Source organism: Semicossyphus pulcher, unplaced genomic scaffold, assembly GCF_022749685.1.
Source record: "Semicossyphus pulcher isolate SPU_LCO1_2020_fin unplaced genomic scaffold, fSemPul1.0.p SCAF_24, whole genome shotgun sequence".
In the NCBI taxonomy this organism is placed as follows: Eukaryota; Metazoa; Chordata; class Actinopteri; order Labriformes; family Labridae; genus Semicossyphus; species Semicossyphus pulcher.
In genome coordinates this window covers 8,671,664-8,694,868 of record NW_027211698.1, presented here as the reverse complement: position 1 = coordinate 8,694,868, position 23,205 = coordinate 8,671,664, and the positions used below count along the sequence as shown (strand labels likewise).

The 23,205-nt window shown below is 43.9% G+C and overlaps 1 protein-coding gene across 11 annotated transcripts in view; it reads left to right on the top strand.

Moving 5' to 3' along the window:
* The first annotated feature begins 242 nt into the window (after window positions 1-242).
* Window positions 243-23,205, top strand: part of scn1lab (sodium channel, voltage-gated, type I like, alpha b) — a 34,309-nt gene continuing 11,346 nt past the window's right edge. The window contains exons 1-21 of one of the 11 annotated variants that reach the window (XM_069675110.1): window positions 243-509; window positions 1,759-1,877; window positions 2,087-2,176; window positions 3,591-3,719; window positions 4,458-4,549; window positions 6,521-6,673; window positions 6,743-6,814; window positions 8,509-8,572; window positions 9,641-9,782; window positions 9,954-10,154; window positions 11,063-11,341; window positions 11,585-11,932; window positions 12,154-12,286; window positions 12,373-12,611; window positions 13,059-13,232; window positions 14,646-15,002; window positions 15,480-16,007; window positions 19,808-19,928; window positions 20,396-20,550; window positions 20,650-20,823; window positions 21,568-21,690. In XM_069675110.1, the coding sequence (XP_069531211.1) occupies window positions 243-509; window positions 1,759-1,877; window positions 2,087-2,176; window positions 3,591-3,719; window positions 4,458-4,549; window positions 6,521-6,673; window positions 6,743-6,814; window positions 8,509-8,572; window positions 9,641-9,782; window positions 9,954-10,154; window positions 11,063-11,341; window positions 11,585-11,932; window positions 12,154-12,286; window positions 12,373-12,611; window positions 13,059-13,232; window positions 14,646-15,002; window positions 15,480-16,007; window positions 19,808-19,928; window positions 20,396-20,550; window positions 20,650-20,823; window positions 21,568-21,690 (3,960 nt within the window). Of the gene's footprint in view, window positions 510-1,758; window positions 1,878-2,086; window positions 2,177-3,590; window positions 3,720-4,147; window positions 4,240-4,457; window positions 4,550-6,520; window positions 6,815-8,508; window positions 8,573-9,640; window positions 9,783-9,953; window positions 10,182-11,062; window positions 11,342-11,581; window positions 11,933-12,153; window positions 12,287-12,372; window positions 12,612-13,058; window positions 13,233-14,645; window positions 15,003-15,479; window positions 16,008-19,792; window positions 19,929-20,395; window positions 20,551-20,649; window positions 20,824-21,567; window positions 21,691-23,205 lie in introns of all 11 variants that reach the window. The other 10 variants (XM_069675113.1, XM_069675112.1, XM_069675109.1 and 7 more) reach the window with 10 other exon arrangements.

Below are 23,205 nucleotides of genomic sequence, written 5' to 3'. Positions count from 1 at the left end.
TTAGACCTTTACATTCCATTAAAAGGGCCTAACATCTGTGATTGTTCAGAAGTGGATATGGAGATTTCCAGAATCCTCAAATGACATTCAGAACAATCAATCCATGTAGGGATTTCAGCTTACTTCCAGGATTATTCAGGAAACCTCCACAGTGACTGACTCCTGACCCGTTTCCCCCTCTCACTGCAGCTCCCTGCCCCAGCTGAGCCCCTCGCTGCCCTCTGAAGGAGCAGGATGACAAGATGGCACAGCTGCTTGTACCGCCCGGACCTGACAGCTTCCGCCCCTTCGTCCCCGAGTCGCTGGCCGCCATCGAGAGGCGCATCGCCGAGGAGGAGGCCCGGAGACCACGGGCGGAGCGCCGCAGCGACAGCGATGATGAAAATGGGCCCAAGCCCAACAGCGACCTGGAGGCGGGGAAATCTCTCCCCTTCATCTACGGGGACATCCCTCCCCGCCTGGTGTCCACCCCTCTGGAGGACATGGACACCTTCTACAGCAATCAGAAGGTACGTCTCAGTCAGTCTTTGTCCTGACTAGCAATAATGCATTATTACTGAGCCTTAGGTGTCTATGGACAGAGCCTGGCTAGCCCCCACCCTTTGCTATCCTTTATGCTAAGCTAAGCTAACAGCCAAGCTTATTTTTTGCAACTAACATGAGAGTGGTATTGATCTTCTTGTTTTCCTAGAGAACAACAATTTTATAAGTAAATGTTTTTTGTTTTTTTACTACATGCTAACCTAGCAAAATGGCCACGTTAGCATTTATCATCAACATTCCAGCAATGATCTTTCTGCCAAGTCAGTGCCTTTAAAACACGAGCCAACAGAGGTGTTAAATGCTGATCTGAGCTGATTTGCCAGGTGAACTGTGGTGCCAACTTGTCCTGCCTCAATTGGAACCTTACAGCTTGATTCCCCCTCCCCAATCACTATCCTTTATGCTAAGCTAACAGCTAAGATTATTTTTTTGTAACAAACATAAGAGTGGTATTGATCTTCTTGTTTTCCTAGAAAACAACAATTTTATACGTAAATGTTTGTTTGTTTTTTTACTACATTCTATCCAAACAAAATGGCCACGTTAGCATTTGGCATCAACATTCCAGCAATGATCTTTCAGCCAAGTCAGTGCCTTTAAAACACGAGCCAACAGAGGTGTTGAATGCTGATCTGAGCTGATTTGCCAGGTGAACTGTGGTGCCAACTTATCCCGCCTCAAGTGGAACCTTTCAGCTTCACCCCCTCCCCAATCACTATCCTTTATGCTAAGCTAACAGCTAAGCTTATTTTTTTGTAACAAACATAAGAGTCATATTGATCTTCTCGTTTTCCATGAAAGCATCAATTTTATAGGTAAATGTTTGGTTGTTTTTTTTTCACTACATTCTAATCAAACAAAATGGCCACGTTAGCATGTAGCATCAACATTCCAACACTGATCTTTCAGCTAAGTCAGTGCCTTGAAAACATGAGCCAACAGAGGTGTTAAATGCTGATCAGAGCTGGTTCGCCAGGTGAACTGTGGTGCCAACTTGTCCTGCCTCGAGTGGACCCTTTAAGCTTCATTATTGTAACCACAGAGGCTGGACAGAGACGCCAGATTAGCCTCTCTGCTGCTACACATGCACAAAGGCATATTCTCTGATGCGTACAGGTCTCCTTTGGGTGCTATGTCTCTCACCTATAACAAAGAGGGACAATAAAAGGCTCTGTATAAATCAGATATCAACTAACTCTCTTTCTTCTCTTTCAGACCTTCATAGTATTGAATCGCGGGAAGGCAATCTTCCGTTTCAACGCCACTCCTGCCTTGTACATCTTAAACCCCTTCAACCCTCTGAGGAGGGTAGCCATTAGAGTTTTGGTACACTCATATCCTTTCACAGTCCGCTTGATTTGGATTAAAGGGTTTATCAGACAAAAGGAGGATTTAGATGTGCCGATAACGAAGACTAAATGTCATGATTGATTTAGACTTTCTTTGTGGACATACATCAGGCTTTACTGCTGCTTAGCTTTGACGCATAGTTACATGATTCCAAGCATACATTTTCTATTTTCTTCCTTGACTTTCTCCGTACGATGTTCAGCATGTTGATCATGTTCACCATCCTGACCAACTGTGCTTTCATGACCCTCAGTAATCCCCCGGAATGGGCCAAGAATGTAGAGTAAGTACCAGATACTCCTCTTTCTTTATGGAGATGTTATCTGCACATCCATGCTTGAAGTGAAAAAAAACCCAACTGTTACAAGATAATGTCATTTAATTTAACATTATGTAAATTTGGTGAAATATAAAGAAATACAGGCTTTAAAAGCAGTGCTAACAGTTTGTTAGTTTATAGTAGCCTTTGGGTACTCGTTACGTTCATTGGTGACTCTTAATGTCCGAAGGTGAAAGCATGAAAGGTTGTCTTTGTGTGTCAGCCCTGTGATTGACTGGCGATCAGGCGAGGGTGTACCCCGCCTCTCGTCCAATGACAGCTAGGATAGGTTCCAACCCCCCAGTGACCCTGAACAGGATATGCGGTATTGACTACTGTCAAACAGAATTGACATCATATCAAGTAAATTAGGGTTCATTGAATTGAATGGCAGACTTTGGCTGCTGTGCGCTCTCCACGTCTGTTTGATTAATAAGCCCCAAGTCGGATACATCAAAGCTTTTAGTCGTATTTACAACTTGAGTGATTATTTAAAAGCTATTAACTCATTTTACATTTTTATAAAAGTATTTCCAAAATGGCATGACAAGGGCACCAGCCAATAGCTGCGTCCCAATCCAGGGGCTGCGTCCTGTGAAGGCCGTATTTGAAGGCTGATTGCGCCACAGCAGCTCGTCTAAGGCTGTCCTATTTTGAAGGAACCTTTAGATGAGTCCTCTGTTTCTTGGACCGCGAAGGATCCGTCGGTTGCCCAAACGTATCCCGAGTTGCATTGCGCGCCAGTTCAAACGAGATGGCCGCCTCTTATGCTGCCGAAAGAATCAACTTTTAAATGTAAACCTTTTTGGTTTCAAGTTATGCTAGCTAGTTAGCCTGCTAGCTACCTGTTGCTAGGCGACAGGAGCGGCGTTTGGTGACGTGAGGGTAAGGGCGGGAACAGCTGGTGATGCAAACCAAACGTAGACCAGACCGTCTCATTTCAGTTCGGCCTTAGTGGCCTACGCAGGCTATGAATGGAGGTTGCAGCCCCTGGATTGGGACACAGAATAATGACTCCAGTGCAATATAATTCTTCCTGCCTAAACCCCCAAAGCACGATGGGAACTGTAGTTGCAAAACTCAGCACATTATCCCATCCAATCGGGGCGCTGCTTTAGCTTCATTAGTAGAACTGCAATCGTCTTGCACCTACATGTGTTCATTAACATTCCCTCTAAAATTATTATAAGACAGTATCTATAAAACTTTAATTCCACAGAGGCTTAAACTTCCTGAAAAAACAGCATCCAATATAAAAAATCCAATAACGTCTGTCTGTCACCTTGCCTCTGAGCCATAAGCCAACACTAATATCTCCCTCTGCGTGTCTCTCACCCCTCGCCTCCTCTCCTACTCATCACCTCTGTGTTTTTATCAGGTACACATTCACAGGGATTTACACCTTCGAGTCCCTTATAAAGATCCTGGCCAGGGGCTTCTGCGTGGGGAAGTTCACTTTCCTGCGCGACCCGTGGAACTGGCTGGATTTCAGTGTTATCCTCATGGCGTAAGTATTCTGACAAGCAGAGTTAGGGTCGGCTTAACGTGATCTGGCGTAGATGAAGACGCCCGAACGCTTTTAATGCTAATCAGGCTGGCAGCTTATTACTGAATGTGAGAAGAGGAGCAGAGAGAATGGAGAGCGGCATGATAATGTGCAGCTTATGGCCAAAAAATCTCAACTCTAGTCTGTTTTAATGGATGTCAGCCCTGAGAGCATGAAGTTTGTTGGCCCATATTTGTTGCACGCTTCAATTACTTTAGCTACATGTCTTGGCGCTACAAGATATAGCCTTTAGCTTTAGGTTAGACAGTGAAATTAAGTTACTGTAGCATTTGTTGCAAAATGTAATTTCATCCCGTAACAATTGATGGTTTTATCTCCCATATGTGTCTATTTCTGCCTGTGTGGTAACTGTGCATTTGATCCTGCAGGTATATAACAGAGTTTGTAAACCTAGGCAATGTTTCAGCTCTGCGCACGTTCAGAGTATTGCGAGCTTTGAAAACTATCTCAGTAATACCAGGTAAGGCCGCCCGCGCCTGCCGCCAGCACTCCTGCCATTTGTCCTCTGTGCGTGACCGTTTGCCATTCCCTCCTCTCCCCCCTTCCCCTTCCCATCACCCTCCTTTTGTCTTGTCCCGACTTCTCCTGTGTGCCTGAATTGTGTGCGTGCGTGTATGCTCCTTCCAAAACTCCCTCCCCTCCCCTCCTCCTTCCCCCCTTCCCTCCCTTCCCTTACAGATATGTCACAGAGTTTGTGGACCTGGGCAATGTCTCAGCACTGCGAACCTTCAGGGTTCTGCGAGCCCTGAAAACTATATCAGTCATCCCAGGTGAGAGAGCCTGTAGGGTTAATGAAATGCTAACGGCTAACTGGCGTTTCGCGAACATCCAAGCACACCCCCCACCGCCCCCCCCTTTCAGCTCATCTCACTGTAGCTAAGCCTGATGACGCCCGTCGCCGTCCCTCATGCTGCCTTCGTCCCAAGGCCAGTAAAAGCTGGAATCTGGCTCCAATCTGCACAGATTGACACGATTCAAAGCTTTTAGATGCTTCCTTTAAGGCGGAATTCCTTTTGGTTGGAATCTATTCTTGCCTTGGGAGACTTACGAGTAGAATTTTTGCACTATTTGTTTTTTCCTTTTTGCATGAGACATTGCAAAGCCTATTTTTCTGGTGGCAAGCACTTGTGTGTGTAGGGTTCCTCCTTACCTTGTTTTTCCTGTGCATGTCTTGTTCAATGTTGTGTGTTTTTTGGAGAAATTGTGATCTGGTGAGTGGTGGTGGGGTGATGGCATTCTAAACACTAACACTATTCACATCACAAACTAACGAAAAGCTCATATGTAAACCATCCAGGACAACACGTCATTGGCTCTTTGTATGTAGCCATCACATCTACATTTGAACAGTTTAAACATTTTGGGCTCTATTTTTGTTGCAGTTCAAAGCAGCTGCTGTAAAATGTCCTTTAAACTTTTATATTTATGTATTAACCATAGTACAAAAGGTCTATGAGTCAAAATTGGGATGTCGAAAGTACATAAATAAAAAGAAACCAGGTCCAGTTCATCATATAGGAAAACGGGCTCGCTTGCTTTATTGTTGAGAGTAAGATGAGTAGATTGATACCACACATGCCTGTGTGCTAAATATGAAGAGCAACTAGAGTGATTAGCTTAGCATAGAAGAAGATAAGAGATGCTAGCTTGGCTCTGTCCAAAGCTTAAAATTATACCTTCCAGCACCAAAAGCTCACTAATTATCACCCTCATTTCAGTAGTGTGACAAGTTGTGGTTTACCAAGGGAGCTGTGTGCTAGTTTTGTTTTGGCTAAGCTAATTTTGGCTCTCCGGAAGGAAAGATTGAGCTATTAAAGTTTGTTCAGATAAAACAAACAAAACACAATGTGTAGTCTCATGAGCTTTAGATATGCAATCAGACAGATTTTTTAATTTTTGTAAGGCTAGCTTACCCTTTGCTTCCACTCTTAATGCTAAGCTAAGCTAGGCTAAGCTAAGAACCTGCTGGCTTGTACAGACATACGTGGTGTCAATCTTCTCATCTAAATCTCAGCAATTAATCAAAGAAGCCATTTCCCCTAAATTAATCATACATGTTAGCTTGTTTGTTATTTAGCATGAACTAAATACTTGATGAAAACATGCAGAATTTTAGCGTTACAACTGAAAATTTAAGTCATTGACATTTGAACCTTACAAAGAAATAATAATAATAGTAATTAGTGACCTTCATCTTTGGTCACACATTTTCCTCCACAGGCAGCTGCCTGAGAAGTGTATGACAGTAATTTGACAGCTAATCACCACAATCGCCCTCCAATCTATAAGCTACTTCACTTAACCCTCTTGATCATAGCATTGTGCCAATATGGATAAAAACAGCGCTTGACTGCGCCCTTGTTGACCCTGTGCACATGACTTAGAAGTGTATCTTTGGACTGCACTAAAAGAGCTCAAATTTTAAGCTAAAATTTGGTTTAAAAAAATAGAAAACATGAACACACACAAAGACATTATTGACTGATGATCATTTGCTCCATAACAGGCATGAGAAACAAAGTTTCTCTTGTCGTTTATGCACGATTAGCAGTGATCTGTGTTAGCGTGGTTCCTGTATGAAAGCTAACATACAGAAACCTCCACTGCAGATCCCTCTGGCTGCTTGCTACTGTAAGCTCTTATTAGCTGCTTCTTTATACACGCTTGTGGCTGTAATTAGCATGCAGTAATCATTCTGCAATCTCCCCCTCCCCGCCCCCCTTGCCCTTTCTGCCGTTTAGGCTTGAAGACCATCGTCGGCGCTCTGATCCAGTCAGTTAAAAAGCTATCGGACGTCATGATCCTCACCGTGTTCTGCCTCAGCGTCTTCGCCCTCATCGGCCTGCAGCTCTTCATGGGCAACCTGAGGCAGAAGTGCGTGCGCGTGCCGATCATCAACAACGCCACCAACAGCAGCAACATCACCGCCGATGACTGGGCGTTTTACAACAACAGCATGATGGATATCAACACCACGTTTGTGCAGAACTCGACGGAGAACCCCTTAAACTGGACGGAGTACATCAGCGATGAGAGTAAGAAGAGCGTGAAAGCGATGGGTATAACCGGGGTCAAGTTAGCGTCCAAACCAGACGGCATGAGTCAGATACTTGCTGCTTTATATGCAGAGATGGGTCAGGTTGGTTGTGGTGGTGGTGGTAGTGTGGGGAAGGTCAGACATGCTGGCCTGCTGCCGTGATAAGGAGTGACAGCGATGGCTGCGAGCACGGGCCGCGTTCTCTAACAAGGGCTGGTGGGGGAATGCGGTAAATGTGGCAGATAATCGCCACAACAGTGATACCCTCCACTTTCACCCCCTCGCTACTCTCCATCATTCTCCTATAGCCCATCTGTGTGGCATGAGCAGCCTTGAGTGCTGTCGGAGGGTGAGTCACTGACCGTCTGCGGGATATGGAGGAGACGTGCAGCAGCTACATGACAAGCCAGAGCAAGAACAAGAAGAGAAAGGACAGAGACAGTTATAAGTGCAGGGATGTTTAAATGTCGAGCATCTTAATTGAATTAAAGACTGGTTGTCTGGCAGGCTGCATAAAGAAGTGTTGCAATGTTGAGTCATCTATTGGTTCTTCGGCTACCTTTATGAAGTTCGGCCATCTTGGTTTTTTAGAGGAAGAAGTGACCATATTTGGACAATAGGGCGGATTACGTCGAGATAGAGTCAATCTTGGTAAACCACACCCACTTCAGGGGAATAAATGGTGCCCACAAACAAAACGCCTGTAGCTAGCTAAAAACACAAGATATCAGTATCAGCAGAATGATGAATTTTTTTATATGCATTTTTTATTCATCCGATATGGATGGGATTAAATAACGCTCGGCCTCTGTTGACCGTATTCACACAACGACCATTTTCCTCTGACACCACACTCAACGTGTCGTATGGCCAAAAAGATAATAGACAGTAAAATTTGGTTTACTAATTAGCAACCAACAACTTGATAGGTTACCTTTAATTCTTAGCTAACAATTTTCAGTACTGACAGCTAGCTAACATTATCGTTAGCTACAAATTTACACGTTTCGTTTTGTACTGTCGTGTAGTATTTAACTTATTAGTGGTTAAATGCTCACGTGAGTTGTTGTGTAATGGTAGCTAATGACTTCCAATTTGTCAAACTCCCTTTCTTTTCATAGGACTTTCAAACATTAGCGTGATGTCAGAGGAAAATGGCCGACATGGTCCGACAAAATGGTCTATAGCTACGTCAACACCTTGGTTGAGATGTCGTTGGGGTAGCAACTTGTGAATCACAGGTGGCCATGCCCGAAAGCAAACCCTGCTTTTTTTGTCCATCCTAAATGAAACCATATTTTATAAAATGGACGTCTTGCTGTTTAGAAGACTTCAATGTCTGAGACCTTAAACTCATAGGATAAATGTTGACTGGGGTCATAAATCAACTCAGAAGTAGGCGAACCAAAAACCAGGATAGCTACATAAAAATGAGTGCCCACCCTGTCGTCCAAATATGGTCACTTCCTGCTCCAAACAAAGAAGATAGCTATGTCCAATATGCCAAACTTGAGGCTTCAAAAGACAGGAAATCACAAACCAATGGGTGATGTCACAATGGCAGCATACACTCTTTTAATAGTCTATGTTTGATTGTGATTCAGTGACGCTTTGGTTGTAAATGACGACAGAGTGGCCGGGCCTGCTTCTAAAGTCAAATGTGCTTACGTCTCTGTGTCCCCTCTCCTCTAGGTAATTACTATTACCTCCCCGGCCGCAGGGATGCTCTGCTCTGCGGGAACGGCAGCGGCGCCGGGTAAGGCTTGACATGTTTTATTTATATGGCCAATTAGACGCACCACAAAGCTGAGCATGGACAATTAGTGTGGGCACTCGCCACCACGCTGAGGCATCACAGGAATCTAAACTGCTGGTTAACTATGGGTGCACTTCATTTATTCCTTCATTTTTGCTTGTGTTGCCGATGTTTTCTTATTGATTTAAGTTTAAGCCATCTTCAAACATAAACACAGATCTGATGTGCTAATTCAAAGGCAACAGGACTTGCTTTCGCCTCTATGGTACGGCTATATCCCAAACCCGTACTGGGCCATACCCCATCTAATTTGGGAGTCCCTTTGTTATTGGGAATCATGGGTTAGTGGTCATCTAACCCTCCAAACAAACCTTTAAATGGACTGTTTTCAGATGCAGACTCCATCTGGATTCGTTGGGGAGAATTCCCATAATGCTTTGCAAACTAAGGCTCTGTTTTGGAGCATGGTTGCCATCGCTGGGAAAGACGTTATCCCCATATATAACCATGAGAAATTGTTAAAATCTGGTAGTATATCTTGATTTTTGGTAGATCCAAAGGAATGTGAACTTAGATCACTATAAGGAGCATTTCAGAAAAACAAAACATTATTTCAGATGTCTATTGAACCTTCTGTAACAAAGACTTGGGAGCGACAGTACAGAGATTTTCATGGAGCGCGTTCCATTTCCAAGTGAAAGAATTCAACCCCAATTCTCAAGGGCGACTACAAAGACGCTCCAAAACTAGGACCAAGGAAAAGGGGGTAGACTTGGGCCTTGGTACTCTCCCAGCACTTGGACACAACTAGCATGTACAGTCTGCATTAGGAAGAAACACATTGGATGGTAAGAAGTTTTCTCGGTGTGGTAGAAGCTTGGTAAAAACCACATCAGGTAGCTGTAAACTGAGAGAGATTGGTCTATTCATTACACAATGTAAATTAAAGATGGCGGAAGGCTCTTGTAGCGATATAGCAGTTAAACTTGAAACTAAAACAGCTACTCTTATTGAGATTCTTGAGGACTTTGTGCAGAGAGGATTCATAACGCCTCTGTGTCCTGACAGGCACTGTCCGGAGGGCTTCATATGTATTAAAGCCGGCCGTAACCCAGACTACGGCTACACCAGCTTCGACACCTTCAGCTGGGCCTTCCTGTCCCTGTTCCGACTCATGACGCAGGACTACTGGGAAAACCTCTATCAGCAGGTTAGTAGAACTCGTATGATATGTTTGTCGTAGTGAAACGTCAAATTTAAGCTGCGTATTTCAAAATAAAAGCTTTCCGTGAGCAAACATATCCAGTTAGCCAGTTGTAAAGTCAACAAACAATGGAATGACTACGACTGTTTTGTGGTCTTCTGTTTTCTACTCTTATAGACCTTACGCGCGGCGGGAAAACCCTACATGGTCTTCTTCGTCCTCGTCATCTTCCTGGGCTCCTTCTACCTGGTCAACCTGATCCTGGCCGTGGTGGCCATGGCGTACGACGAGCAGAACCAGGCGACCATCGAGGAGGCCCAGCAGAAGGAGGAGGAGTTCCAAGCCATGCTGGAGCAGCTGAAGAGGCAGCAGGAGGAGGCACAGGCAAGGCATTTCAGAATTCAAGTTAGAATCAAGACGTAGGTTTGTTTAATTATCCGTGTAATTTCTGTAAATGGCCGATCAATAAGGAGAAGCATGCGTTGTGTTCCTGCACGGCCAACCAGCTATTTATAAGCTTGTGACGACAAAAGTAGACATCCTATTTCTGTCCTCTACACATGCGACGCGTAGCTGCAATAGGTTAAAGGTCACAGACACGTAAACTTTGTTATCCAAGATAGGAAATGTGAAATATTAGACTTACCAAGTTGGAAGCTAATGAGGAAAGATAGGGTGTTAAATAAGTCCTAGATGCAGTATAAGTATATAAGTACATAGATAAATCTAGCTATAACTCTATTATGATTATACAAATCCACATCTCACAGTGAAAGGTTCCAGCCTCGCTTTATGTCTCCTTTCACCTCTGCTTGATCCCTTAATAGCTCCCAGGCTCAACAGCGTGTTATCAGGCCTGTGCACATTCAGATTGTTTTGTTTTTGCTGCCGTTGCCATGGCAGACTCTTAAATCCATGTTCTATTATAGCGCTCCATGTTTTGTGGGAGCCTTTCCCAGCTTCCTGAAAGCATCTCATGAAGATAACACAACATATTCCTGTGGACGAAAGCCAAATATGAAGGTTTTACACAACAAAAAGGCTGTTAGCTGACCCAGCATACACAATATTTTACTGTGTAATTGATAAGTATTAAACATTGCAGATTTCAGTATTGTTTTGGTTTGCATGAAAACATTCAGGCGTCCATTTTTAGAAGGTGTCTGAGGCTTATTTGGCTGCCGCTGCTGCTCTCAGCTGCCAGCCTCCGCTCCAGTCCGCCGGAGCCTTTGAGACAGGCACTGGGTCGCCATGACAACTGTGCTTGCGCTCCCATTGGCTGGCAGGTTGCCGCGGCAGCAGCCACCGAGAGCGGAGAGTACAGCGGGAGAGGGGGCCCCACCTCGGAGTCCTCCTCGGGGACGTCGAAGCTCAGCTCCAAGAGCGCCAAGGAGCGGCGCAACAGGCGGAAGAAGAGGAAGCAGAGGGAGGAGGAGGAGGAGAGGGGGGCGCGGGACAAGTTCCACAAGTCTGAGTCCGAGGACAGCATCAAGAGGTCGAGCTTCCGCTTCTCTATTGACGCCAACAGGCTGTCTTATGAGAAAAGATGCTCCTCTCCAAACCAGGTACATACTTCCTGACAAGTAAGACCAGTCAGGGATTGAAGCCTGGAGGTCAAACTAGACTAATATCCGACATGTCACAATCATGCCAGTGATATAATTAAAGCTACTTAACAGAAAATATCACTTTATTTGAACCTATAGAAATATTTTTTTGTAGCTTCAAATTTAGCATACAGGAATTAGGGAATCCTAAAATGTCCAATCCAACTACTGTCTTTTCCTCTTCTTCTCCCTCTGTGTCAGTCTCTCCTCAGCATCCGTGGCTCCCTCTTCTCACCTCGCAGGAACAGCCGCGCCAGCCTGTTCAGCTTCCGGGGCCGCGCGCGCGACATGGGCTCCGAGAACGACTTCGCCGACGACGAGCACAGCACCTTCGAGGAGAGCGACAGCCGCCGCGGCTCCCTGTTCCTGCCTCGACGGCTCGAGCGCCGCTGCAGCGCCGTCAGCCAGACGAGCCTCGGGGCGCCGCGCATCGTGCTGCCCGCCAACGGCAAGATGCACTGCGCCGTGGACTGCAACGGCGTGGTGTCGCTGGTCGGCGGAACGTCTGTAACAACCTCCCCTGTAGGTCTCCTGCTGCCTGAGGTGACCGTTTGTTTCATGCTTTATTTTCCCATTTTTCCCATTGATCTTATGTTGCTTATTAATACACTTTCATCAATTAACGCCACATTTTTCCCATGTGAAGCAAATCCATGCTTGGTTGCATGCTTACACAGTTAATGTTGGGTCCTTTAAAGGTGCTGCACACACTCACAGTTCATCTCCCTGTGTGCTTAATACTCTCTATCTGCTTTTTGGTTTGGTTCCAGGGAACAACTACAGACACTGAGCTTAAGAAAAGACGGCCAGGTTTTCACCAGCCATCTATGGATTATTTAGACGAACCAGGAAGCAGGCCGAGAGCCATGAGTGTGGCCAGTATCCTCACCAACACCATGGAAGGTCAGAATCAGACCACACATTTTACATCACACATTAAACTGTGTTTTTACATTACAATTGAATGTGGATATTTCTTCCCCTTCCAGAGCTTGAAGAGTCGAGACAGAAGTGCCCTCCTTGCTGGTATCGATTCGCCAACACCTGCTTGATCTGGGATTGTTGCCCCCAATGGCTGAAAATCAAGGACGTCGTCTGCAAGGTGGTCATGGACCCATTTGTGGACCTTGCCATCACAATCTGCATCGTCCTCAACACCCTCTTCATGGCCATGGAGCATTACCCGATGACGAAAGAATTCGATAACGTCCTCTCAGTTGGAAACCTGGCAAGTATCGTGTCATACAAACTTTGGCTTTGACAAAATAAGCGTTGTATCGTACTATTTTGATGCTCAGGTGTTAAACAAGCTAACTAGCTAACAGTTAGCGCCCATTCTTCTCATTGTAACTGTCTTAGAACAAAATCAAGCACATTGAAAATACACTGCGGCAAAGCCAGTGCTAACAGCGTGCAACATAAATATCAGAGGATAACTGACTTACATATTCATGGCCGCACACACAATAAACAAATCCCGTCTGCAATCACAGTTGTGTCTGCACAGTATGTGAGGTAAACAACTCCAGGCAGGTCTCCCTCACTGCTGTATATTGGGGGTGCGCGCTGAGTCATGCTGCATTCAGGTGCGCTCAGAAGTGCTCAGACATGTGGCCTGTTTTTTTTCATGGATAAAAATGTAATATATTTAGAATGTGTCTCTTTTTGTCATTAGGTGTTCACAGGCATCTTCACAGCAGAGATGTGCTTCAAAATCATCGCCCTGGATCCATACTACTACTTCCAGGAGGGCTGGAACATCTTTGACGGCATCATCGTTAGCCTGAGTCTGATGGAGCTCGGCTTGGCCAACGTTGAAGGCCTGTCTGTGCTCAGGTCCTTCAGATTGGTAAGAACACTGGCTGTGCAAAAGTTAAAATGTACCTGTATCTCTAGGGAAGGGCACAGTGGTGATCTCAATAACATTCATGCGAATAATAAGGTGATGATGTAATTAGAGCTTTTGTGCCATACAAAGGCCCCACTGAGAGTTGTTGTGGCCTTTGGGGCATGTGTTTTTTTCTGCTCACCTGGTTAGCTTTCTATTGTTGTTGTGGAGTTAGACTCTTTGTCTGCTTCTGACGCAATAGTTTGTGAAATGTTCTTCATGGATTTTTCGTTATGTTAAAACAATTAGAATGAACATCGTCTTAGCTTAGCTTAGCTTAAAAAAGCAACAATTCTACAGACCACTTTTGTTTGCTTTTAATGCAATAGTTAAACAATTTTGTGAAATGTTTGTCATGGATTTTAGCCTTTGAGTCAATATCACTCTAATAAATGTATGTTAAAAAGGTGGAACTAGCAACATGTTAGCTTAGCTTAGCTTAGCTTACACAGCAACAATTCTAATGACCACCTTTGTTTGCTTTTAATGCAATAGTTTAACAATTTTGTGAAATGTTCGTCATGGATTTTAGCCTTCGAGTCAATATCAATCTAATAAATGTATGTTAAAAAGGTGGAACTAGCATCACGTTAGCTTAGCTTAGCTTAAAACAGCAACAATTCTACAGACCACTTTTGTTTGACCCCTTTGTTTGCTTTTAATGAAATAGTTTTTTTAGACAATTTTGTGAAATGTTCTTATTGGATTTTTTGTGGATGAGAGACTCTCATTTAATGTTAAAAAAAATGTAGAACTAGCATAGTGTTAGCTTAGGCTAGCTTAAAATCTGAGAACAGAGGGAAAGCTAGCCATGTCTAAAACTCAAAAACGCCCTTATAAATACCTTTTAGGCATTTTATTAAGCTTGGTTAATGCGCACACAAACAGAAATTATGAAAAGTTGTGATTTCATGTGAGTTAAGTGCTACAGCTAATCAGCTATATAGCTAGCTAATATAGCTAGAAAGCAACCCAAAAAGAGATTTAAGATTGACATTTCTTTGGTGTTTTGTTAGCTATTGTTTGTAACTTTTGGATGGAGCTAAGCTAACGTAACTCTCCCTGCTTTCAGGCTTTGTGCTAAGCTAAGCTAACGTATCATGGCTCTAGCTAAATTTTTTGCGTTAAAATATGATGATGCTAGCAATATTCCCTTGTTATTTACAGCAAAATAACCAATAAGAGTGTTTCCTAATTTATAAATTGTATGTCTTTCAATAGTTAAATGTAGCAATGTAAACCAAACATTTTTACCATCACATCCTAAAATACAGATTTACATTTACAATATCTTAATAGAGTATAATATTTATTAACCTAATTAATATTAATTTTCCAGTAAAAATACACGCTTTTAATTTTCTCTTAAAACAGCTGAGGGTCTTCAAGCTAGCCAAGTCCTGGCCCACTCTGAACATGCTAATCAAGATCATCGGTAACTCAGTGGGTGCTCTGGGGAACTTGACTCTGGTGCTGGCCATCATCGTCTTCATCTTCGCCGTGGTGGGCATGCAGCTGTTTGGCAAGAGCTACAAGGAGTGTGTGTGCAAGATTTCTGACGAGTGCACGCTGCCACGCTGGCACATGCACGACTTCTTCCACTCCTTCCTCATCGTGTTCCGGGTGCTGTGCGGAGAGTGGATCGAGACCATGTGGGACTGCATGGAGGTGGCTGGGCAGAGCATGTGCCTGATCGTCTTCATGATGGTCATGGTCATTGGAAACCTGGTGGTATGGGGTTCTTTCTTTTTATTTCCTTTGTAGGATTTGTAGAGATGTTCCCATACTGATAGCAGTTTCGTAATCGGCCTCTGGTACTGCCTTAAATGTGGTATTGGTATCTGCGAGTATGCTAGTCAGTGCACCAATCTGATACCATAACCAGTTAGCCCAAAAACCACCAGTGTGGTGCTAGCATATAAGGTACAATGAGTCAAAGCTAGCAAGATATCAGCAATCAGTGTTTTTCCACCAATATAATGTACATCCTATATAACCACTCTAGTATTGGAACGGTACTCGTTATTGGCGGGATCGATATTGGGAAGGAAAAAATGGTATTGGAACATCTCTAATGATTTGGCTAGAACTGTTGAGATTATGACCATTATTTGCTTTGTTGGTATGTCTGGTTACAAAGTCAAGTCCTTAAACATAAAAGGGTCAAGTGGGATTCACTATCCCTGCCTGATGTCCACTTTTTCCCAGGTTCTGAACCTGTTCCTGGCTCTTCTTCTGAGCTCATTCAGCGCCGACAACCTCGCAGCAACCGACGACGACAGCGAGATGAACAACCTGCAGATTGCTGTTGGCCGGATCCAGCGAGGGATCGCCTTTGTCAAATCCATGGTGCGACAGGGCCTCCGGAGCCTCTGCTTCGGCGGATCGGGTAAGGGCTCCGCTCTGGCTGAGGAGAGCAAACCTCTGGATGAACTACACAGCAACGGCAAGGGCAACTGCATCTCCAACCACACTTCAGTGGAGATCACCAAAGACCCCAGTGGGGTGTACGTGACGGAGGGCAATGGACGACCGGGAGGAGGGCTGGTGGTTGGGGTCGGGGTTGGTGGGGACACTCCAGGGAATTACCCAATGGAGGAATGCGACTACATGTCGTTTATTCATAACCCAAGCCTGACTGTCACAGTGCCCATCGCTGTGGGTGAGTCGGACTTTGAGAACTTGAACACAGAAGATTTCAGCAGCGACTCGTCGGACGTCGAGGGCAGCAAAGAGGTAAGATGAAAGACTGTGTCAGTTTGAAGGAAATCTTTAGACATTTAATAGTTAACACCCAACGTCAATAATTGCGTAGTTGTATGTTGCTGAGTCACTGTGTACCTAAATATTAGCAACAATTAGCACGTTATTAGCATGGATGTCAAACTTTAAAAAAGGAATCAGACCTTATTCTAACGGAGCAAATGCCAGGGTTGGCCAATAAGTGTTGCCAGGCTGACAGAGCATTGGGACTGTGCACCCTGGTGATGTCAACCTGCCACTGAGGGTGTGGTGCCAATTCCCTGTGATTCAAAACAACCCTGGAGACTATTTCTAGCTATGGCACCACATGCTCCGTATCTGGATCAGGCTGTGCTCTCTCGCGTCACTGCTGATCCTCACACCCTGCAGACAGGGGTTTGGTGAATCGTGATAAGTGAGCGTCAGATATTTGGGTATGTCTTACCCGCTGTGTCATGGCGTTTGATAAATTTAGAGACTTTAGGTATCAGTTAATGAATATGCTTTCATGGAATTTGAACTGTTTGTCTCCTTGGCTAATGTATTCCCCCCTCTGGCCTCGCGGCTGGCCAGTGAAAGCAAACTTGAGGTTGTATGATGGCTTGTGGTGTGTTTGACTTACTTTGTTTAACCCCCCGTTTGTTATTGCAGCTATGTCACAGACGCTCTCAAGGTTTTCAGTGAGAGGAGAATTGTAAGACCACTTTATTGTACCATAGCACTAACCATGAGGACTGCCTATGCCATTTACAGACAAACAACATATTCTTTCTCATAACTTCAATGGATTGCCCATTTTTCGTTCTTTGCCTGGTCTGCCCTCCGTCCCACACCCCACCTCCCCACCCCACCCTCTTTTGTTTGTACCCTCCCCCTACCAATACAGCAGCACACTCAATGCTGTAGTTTCCCCTTTACCCCCTCCCCCACCCTTTCATAACTTATCTCCAAGCATCAGGCTGTATTGCAGTTACAAACCATTAGGAATGAGCGACACCACCTCTTTCCATTGATAGTCAAACTCATCTAACATGATCTTTGCTTTTGATTTCATTGCTTGGTTTTGACTTGGTTTTGGGACTTGATTGGCATCCAACACTCCGAGCTTGAGAATGAAGGAAGAGAGGAGGTGGAGGAGAATAAGGAGAAAAAACAGAGATGGAATGGAGGAATGAATTTTGCTGTAGTTGGACAAAATTCATTTGTCTGGTTCATAGCCCATGCATACACACATGAAAGACTTGAATGTACTTGTTTTCTGTGATATTCATAATAGTGGAATGATGAAAGATTCTTTACAGAATTCTTTCCAAGGAGATAATTTTGTAAAACAAATTAATTAAGACCAATTTTTGCAGTTCGGCAAAAGGGATAACACATGGCAGGTCATGTTGAATCAGACTTATTGATGATGATTAAATAAATTAGGGTCTTCTTTTTTTATCCTTCTGAAACATTTTCTATTCCAAATTATGTTGAATTCTGCCAGATATTAGGGCTGCATGATTAATCGTTTATCCATCGCAATAGTCACATCGCCAGACGTGCAATTGTGAGGCAACACGTCAAGCTGCTACGTGTTGCTTAGAGCAAAAGGAGTACTTGCCATCTTCTCGTTTCCATCACTAATCGACAACAAAAGTCCGTCAGATATCACATTAGCGGAGCTCTTCATCAGAGCACAGAGTGAACTGACCGATGCAACGTCTGAAGCCCTTTTTACACTGTGGTTCCGCCTCAGCGCCAAAACGGAGCTCCGCCGTCATGCGGCCTTTGCCATTTTACATTGGACCAAGCAACGTCATTGGCGTTGCGGAACCAAAACGTGTGCACCTCTGTTACGACTGTTAACGACTTTGCCCCACCATTCCGCCTCCGTTTACATAGAAGACAGAGCGTAACAGAGGCGTTATAATCCCGCCTTGAACTGGCAGTGTATAAGGGGCTTGTGTGTCACCTGCCTGTGAGCTATAAACAAGCCTGTGACGGTGCTGCATTCCCGTTATCAGCGGCACCTCGTCCCAGTGCTTGTTAATGCTGTGGCTACATAAACGGACCGTTCACAGAGCGGATGTGCCGCCGAGTGTTTACTTTTTGTAAAGTGTACAGTTGTGTGCCATCAGGAAGTAGGAGACGGTGAGCTTTCGTTTCTAAAAGTTACCGTCACCGAGGTGGTCACGCTGATTAAACATACATTTGAACATCGTTAGAAATGGTAGATGATAGACCGTATGAGTAGCGTAACTGCAGCACATAAGTCTTTGTACTTATTTTATAAAGAAACGTGTCGCTCCACCCAAACGCTCTCTCCTTTTTCATGCGGGTGTCTGAGTTGTTTTTTCCAATATCGTGCAGCCCTATCAGATATGGTGAACAACTATCGGGGAATAAACCCCCAATCTTCTTTGTGCTTCTACGCCTGTGTTATCCACTTTTGTTCCAGTGCAAATGTCTTTTTACAAATATAGCAAACATGTCAACCAAATCTGCCAACTAAAAGGATGTTAGGTGAAAAGAAAAATGCCTCATATAATCCACGTCCTGAAGATGTAAAATGGTTTTACTTGCTGAAGGAGAGAAAGAGAAACCGGATGGAAACACTCCTCCAGAAAACGATGCACTTGCGAGCAGCATGCTTCCATCATTCCCATGCCGTATTAGCTGGGTCCCACGGCAATCAGAGCTGCTGCACTGTCTAGGATGACATGTTCCTACCTCACATGCCAGGCAGATCAGACATGAAGCCACATGACACCAAAAGAAAAAGAGACAGGAAACCCAACAGCACCAAAAAGTCACTCTATATGCAGACGATGTTGTAGTGTACATTGCTGTAAACACAAAGATCAGTGCTTTTTAGGGTTTCAGAGGAGTGTTGCCAGGAAAGAGTTAGCTAGAAAGACAGCGTGAAATGAAATTCACAACAGCAGCAACACTTGTCCTTACATGTGTTTTGCATATTGCTGAGAAGGACGAAACTCTATTAGTTAGTCCTGTATGTTTTCTGGGTATGCATGGGATCCAACATGTTTTAGTAATAGGACCAAAAAGAGACCGCCAGACCACATGCTGTCTTATAAACAGTGCACAGTACTGGTTTTTGCTGGTAAGCTAATGTGGTTATCCGTCTACTTCAACACAAACAGAAGAAGCTTGTACACTGCTTTCAAGGAATGGAAATAACGTGTTTTCATGCCACTGACGAAAATGTTCAGCGGTCCTCCTGTGGGTGGATTCTAGCTTCGAGGGTGGGGAAATTAGTATTCATAGAAGCAATTTTGATAATGGGATAAATTACATTTGAGGCATTGGGATCATTTTTCAGTGGACATGAAAATACTTCAGCACACGTTCTGCTTGGTACTATTTCAAGCTTGGATTGATAATGCACTGGAATACTGCATGCACTCTTCCTCGAACTGAGGTAACATCAAACGTACCCACAGTGCATTTTCCGTAACGCCAACCTCCCTGTGCCTTGTGTTGCCACGTAATCTGATTTGAGCCATCAGATAAAACTAATAACAAAGCCTGTAGGTACATTTGATTGATGCTGCATGTGATGATGATAATACAATGACTTTTAAGAGCCCAACTCTGTGAGCTATTCCAGTGCCTAGTCTCCACACTAAGGTATGCAGTTGTGGCACTGGATTACATGTGAATGTAGAATCACAATGATAACCAGCTCAGAAGGTTGGCTCCTATAACCACTGAATTTGTCACTCCAGGCTCCGCAGTGTAACTTTTTTCTTTCGTTTTCCTCCTCGCCCATGCAGAAGCTCGACGTAGAGCCCCAGCGTCTTAGCTCATCGGAGGGGAGCACGGTTGATATTCGCCCCCCAGGAGACGGGGTGGATTCGGTGGAGCTCGAGCCAGAGGAGTCGCTGGACCCAGAGGCCTGCTTCACAGAGGGTGAGGGGGATGTAAGGATGTAGGAAAGTGGGACAAAGCAAGAAAGGTGGGATTTGAAATGCTCCCACAGCACATTTCAAGAGGTAGATTAAATCGCATTAACTGCTTGTGCTTTGACCCCAGTTTGTTATATTCACCGCTGAGTGACGGTGAATTCAAATGCTCAGCAGAACAGAAAGGGAAGTAGTGTGCGGGATTGTGTTAGTTTGTAATGTGACCTGACATCTAGTCTGACACACCTCCAATACAATGAATCTGCAAGTACCTCTTCAGTCTCTCGTGGGTGTAGAAAAAAGATATTGTGAATGAAGATCAGAGACGGACCATTTACTCAAGATGGTTCATTACAATCTGTCCCTTAAATCTGTGCTCCATTTGAATGGAAACATGGCTGAAGTAAATCAAAACCATCAATATGGACCCCGTTCTTAGTCCTGCTGTCAATGTTTCTGCCTCGTTGCCTGTAGGCTGTGTGAGCAGGTTCCAGTGCTGCCAGATCAACGAAGAGGGGCTGCATTATAAGAATTGGTGGACACTCAGGAAAACCTGCTTTATCATAGTGGAGCACAACTGGTTTGAGTCCTTCATCATATTCATGATCCTGCTAAGCAGTGGAGCACTGGTAAGTGGGTGTTTTTATGCATTTACTCCAGTTGTGACCCGACATTCCTTGCATTACTAAAGGCATGTTGGGTAATTCCATTTACTCCATCCTGTTCAGGCGTTTGAGGACATTTACATCGAGCAGCGGAGGACAGTCAAAACAGTGCTGGAGTACGCAGACAAGGTCTTTACCTACATATTCATCCTGGAAATGCTGTTGAAGTGGGTGGCGTACGGCTTCGTCAAGTACTTCACCAACGCCTGGTGCTGGCTCGACTTCCTCATTGTAGACGTACGTATATTCAGTCCAGACATGATAAAAATAAAGCTTTCAATCTGGCATTATATGAGAGACAATTTAATTACCCTTAAAAGAAGTTTATTCTAATTGTAAAGACAGTGCCAGGATGCAATCAAGACTGGAAGCAGGAGGAGAAGCTAGCCAATCTTGCTACCACAATGGTTCCGTTTAATCCATCTGCAAAATCAGATTCAGAAGTGACACAATGTAGCTTCCTTGCTCGGTACCAGCAGGAATAAATCCATGCCATCATTTCCTTTTTTTCTCAAAACAATAAAGTTTTATTCCTATTTTGTGCATAGGTAAACAAATAAAATGCAAATATTCAGCGACGTTTAGATTTAATGGTGTTTTTTGGAGCTTTGGGTAGAACCAGGCTACTTGTTTCCGGTCTTTATGCTAAGCTAAGCTAACACTCTCCTAGCTGTAGCTTCGGACATGAAATTTAATCTAACTTGAGGCAAGAAAGGAAATAAGAATATTTCCTAAACTGTCAAACCCTTCCTTTAATAGTTTTCAAGCAGATAGTCAAGTCATTGTTCATTTTTGTCACATTAATGTATCTCTGCTATTCATTTTTAAACACTCTTAATTCTTTCTTATCTCATTAATTATGTGCAGACTCCTCATTAATGCCTAATTAACCATCTTGTTCAAACACTCAGGCGCTGTAGAGAGGGACCTCTCTTCCCCTCACCTTTCACCCTGCTTGTCTCTGTCATTATCTCCTCTCAGGTGTCCCTGGTCAGCCTTGTAGCCAATGCTCTGGGCTACTCGGAGCTTACCGCCATCAAATCTCTGAGGACACTGCGAGCCCTCCGACCCCTGAGGGCCCTGTCTCGGTTTGAGGGTATGAGGGTAAGGATATCTGGAATAACAGGGACACAGAACCCACGTGAAAATTATGACTGTCTGTGGGCTAGCTGAAAGCTAGCATACCTTTTTAATATCTTAGTTTTACTTTGTTCTTACTGATAACAAGCTTTGAGATATTAAATTCTAATATTGAAATATAAAATTAACCCTGTTTATTTCCTTACCAATAGTAAGAAGAGAAGAAAGATACCACTCTTATGCCTGTATGTCAAGTAGGGAGCTAACACCTAGCAGACAGTTAGCTTAGCTTAACCTAATATAACGTGAACATCGAGTATATTAGATGTTGGTGCCACGCTAGCTGTCTCCCCTTGCTTTAAGTATTATGCTAAACTAAGCTAAGCTAAGCTATGTTAAATTAATATTGTCTGCTTTCTTACCAGGAGTTAGATGAGAAGATAGTTACCTCTCTAATGCCTGAATGCTCTACATTATGGTGCTAACAGCTAGGAGACGGTTAGCTTAGCCTAGCCTAAAAACAAGGGGCAGGGGGGGAAATATAGCATGTTAAATAGAGAGTAAAAGAGATGCTGGATGGTGGGTTTAAAAGAAATTGAAAGAGCTACACAAGATACCACTATGACGCCTGTATGCAAACTAAAGTAGGTAGCTAACAGCTAGGAGAGGTTAGCTTAGCCTAAAAACAAGGGGCAGAGGGAAATATAACGTGAAATAGTGAGTAAAAGAGATCCTAGATAGGGGATATAAAAACAAATTAGCAGAGCCACGCTACCTGTCTCCACTTGCTTTGAGTATTAAGCTAAGCTAAGCTGGGTGAATCTAACTAACCCCTGGCTGTGGCTTCATATTTTACAGACACATAGAAGAGTGGTTTCAGTCCTTTAATCCAACTCTTAAAATTAAGGAACAATTATCAAGTTAAATTGTAAAATTAATCTTGTCTACTTCCTTACCAGGAGTTAGATGAGAAGATAAAAACCACTTCCTGTGTGCTGTACATTATGGAGCTAACAGCTAGGAGATGGTTAGTTTAGCCTAGCCTAAAAACAAGGGGCAGAGGGGGAAATATAGCATGTGAACATCAAGTATATGAGATGTTGCATGGTGGTTTGAATTTTTTTCTTTTTAAAGAGCTACGCTAGTAGCTTGTTTTGAGTATTATGCTAAACAAGGCTAAGCTAAACTAACTAAGCTCCATATTATAAGGGAGTGGTTTCGGTCCTTTAATCTAACTCTCAGAAATAAAGCGGAAAAAACACTCTCATGCCTGTGTGCCAAATAAAGTAGGGAGCTAACAGCTAGGAGACGGTTAGCTTAGCTTAGCCTCAAAACAAGGGGCAGAGGGGGAAATATAACATGTGAAATAGTGAGTAAAAGAGATACTGGATAGTGAATATAAAACTGACAGAGCCACGCTAGCTGTTTCCCCTTGCTTTGAGTATTATGCTAAACTAAGCTAAGCTAGGCTAAACCAACTAACCCCTGGCAGTAGCTTCATATTTAACAGACAGGTGCAAGAGTAGTATCAATCTTTTA